Raw genomic sequence first — 2,522 nt, forward strand, 5'->3', positions numbered from 1 at the left:
GGGAGTCGCAGAGTGAGTGGTCTCTCCGGAACGCTGATAGGGGTGGGGAGGAAAATATATCCCTGGTGGTGGGGTCTGTTTGGAGGTGGCGGAAATGACGGAGGATGATACGATGTATCCGGAGGTTGGTGGGGTGGAAGGTGAGGACCTTCTGTCCTGGTGGCGATTGGAGGGGCAAGGTACAAGGGCAGAGGTGCGGGAAGTGGAGGAGATGCGGTGGACAGCATCGTCAACCACATCGGTGGGGAAATTGCGGTCTTTGAAGAAAGAGGCCATTTGGGTTGTTCGGTATTATAGACTGGTAAGGTTACTATAGACCAGTAATGTTACCATGTACTGTTAATGTTATTAAAGGAATGCTAATGTTATTATAGGTCTGATAATGTTACTGTAAATCAGTAATTTACTATGCACCGTTATTATTAATATAAACCGGTAAAGCTACTTTCGACTGATAATGTTACTATAGAGTGGATATACAGAGACCTGAGCTAATGTTTTGGTGAACATATCCCACCATGGCAGCCGGAGAAAGTTAATATCAATTAATTATGAGAGACTAGCTTTTTATTCCAGATTTCCTCATGAAAATCCCAGCTGGTTCATCAATGTATGTCCGAGTCTGGTTCCAGATCTACAGCACTGGCCCCTGAAAAGACAATGTAATGGTCACAACATCATAATCCAGAAACCCCAGCTAAGACTCTGTGGCCACAGGCTCAAATGCTTCTACAGTAGTTGTTTGGAATTTAAATTTAATTAATGTTTCTGGAATATAAAGCAAGTCTCAGTCATAGTTTCAAGTTTCTTGGTCACGATCATCAAGTATTGTTCTCTCCCATCTAGCGCACGAGTATCATTAGGGAAGGAACTCTGCCACCGTTACCTGGTCTGGCCTACATGTGACTCCAGACCCATAGCAATGAAGATGACTGTTAACTGCCCTCCTAAAATGACCTCTTAAACCAGTCAGTCCAAGTGCAATTACGGCTGGGCAAAAATTCTGGCATTGCCAGTGACATCCACATTTGATGAAAGAGTATTTTAAAAATGGCCTTGCAGGCCACTCAGTTCTTTGAAATTGCGACAGAAAACAAAAAAATTGTGGATGTGCCTACACAGCATGGACTACAGCAGCTCAAGCAAGGAGATCACCCCCTCAAGAGCAATTAGGGATAAGCAATGAGTACCTGCCCTGTCAGCAATGCCTGCATCCTAAAACTATTTTTTTTTAGATAAAATGGTGGAGCAAGAGAAAGTACTTAATAGAAAGGACATGACACCCCAGGGACAAAAATAAAAGACTTCAGGAGGTGCCCTATAAGCAGCAGTTCATCAATATTAATCAATTCCTCGGCAAGTATTTATACTGTGGCTCTGCAAAGCCAAGAGATAAGAGTCAGGATTAGTGTGTTGCTGGAAAAGCACAGCAGGTCAGGCAGCATCCGAGAAGCAGGAAAACCGATGTTTTGGGCAAAAGCCCTTCATCGGATGCTGCCTGATCTGCTGTGCTTTTCCAGCATCACTCTAAACTTGACTCTAATCTTCAGCATCTGCAGTACCCACTTCTACCAGAGCCAAGAGATAAAATTGCCTGTCCCTCACAGCCAAAGGTTTTCGTTTAGTGTGAGGCAATGAGAATCAGGTAATATATCCAATATGGATCCTGATAGCAATTTCCCAATTAAAAAAAACAAACAGGGTTTGCTCCACACCCTTAAATAGAACACTGAATCAAAATGGATAGACAAATACCATAACATGCATTTATGTAATGTATATAAAGTGATAGAACCCCAAAGTACTTCGCGGGAGTACAACAAAATAAATGTAGAAGCCATGTAAGATGACATTAAGGCAAATATATGTTTTAAGAACAGTCCTGAAGGAGAGGGAGGCAGAGGTTTAGGTAGGGAATGATAAAAGATCAAAAGTGCAGACTTACAAAACGACCGGCATCAATGGACTGCCATTTGATTTCAGAGCTACACTGATCACTTTGCCTTTGATGGCGAGTTGTCCTTTCCAAGGATAGTACTCCACTGCCAAAAAATAAATTGTTAATGTTCAACCCAATAAGGATGCTTGTAAAACAGAGCTTCATATAAACAGGTCAACCACTTGTGTATCACACTCCAGATAACCAAAAGAATGGTGGAAACAAAAACACAAGGAAAGGATATATAGTCTCATCCAATAATCCACATGTTTAATTTTAGAATTTAAAAGTTGAATTGATTAAAATTAAGTATATACTACAGCAGGCTAAATATTTAGTGCTTAGAATATTTAAAATCAAAATGAAAAGATTACATTGAAAGTATAATGGGGGAACAGGTCTTTGGTCAATGGAGTTTAATTCAGATAAATGCGAGGTGCTGCATTTTGGGAAATCAAATCTTAGCAGGACTTATACACTTAATGGTAAGGTCTAGGGAGTGTTGCTGAACAAAGAGACCTTGGAGTGCAGGTTCATAGCTCCTTGAAAGTGGAGTCGCAGGTAGATAGGATAGTGAAGAAGG

General features: G+C 41.1%; 1 protein-coding gene across 10 annotated transcripts in view; it reads right to left on the reverse strand.

The window, feature by feature from the left end:
- Window positions 1-2,522, reverse strand: part of LOC122561838 (protein TASOR 2-like) — a 98,934-nt gene that overhangs the window by 56,975 nt on the left and 39,437 nt on the right. For 9 of the 10 annotated variants that reach the window (XM_043714066.1, XM_043714067.1, XM_043714070.1 and 6 more), the window contains one exon: window positions 1,946-2,042. In XM_043714066.1, coding sequence (XP_043570001.1) covers window positions 1,946-2,042 — 97 coding nt within the window. Of the gene's footprint in view, window positions 1-486; window positions 617-1,945; window positions 2,043-2,522 lie in introns of those variants that run through there. The other variant, XM_043714075.1, reaches the window with a different exon arrangement.

Source organism: Chiloscyllium plagiosum, chromosome 23 (genome assembly GCF_004010195.1).
Source record: "Chiloscyllium plagiosum isolate BGI_BamShark_2017 chromosome 23, ASM401019v2, whole genome shotgun sequence".
NCBI lineage: Eukaryota > Metazoa > Chordata > Chondrichthyes > Orectolobiformes > Hemiscylliidae > Chiloscyllium > Chiloscyllium plagiosum.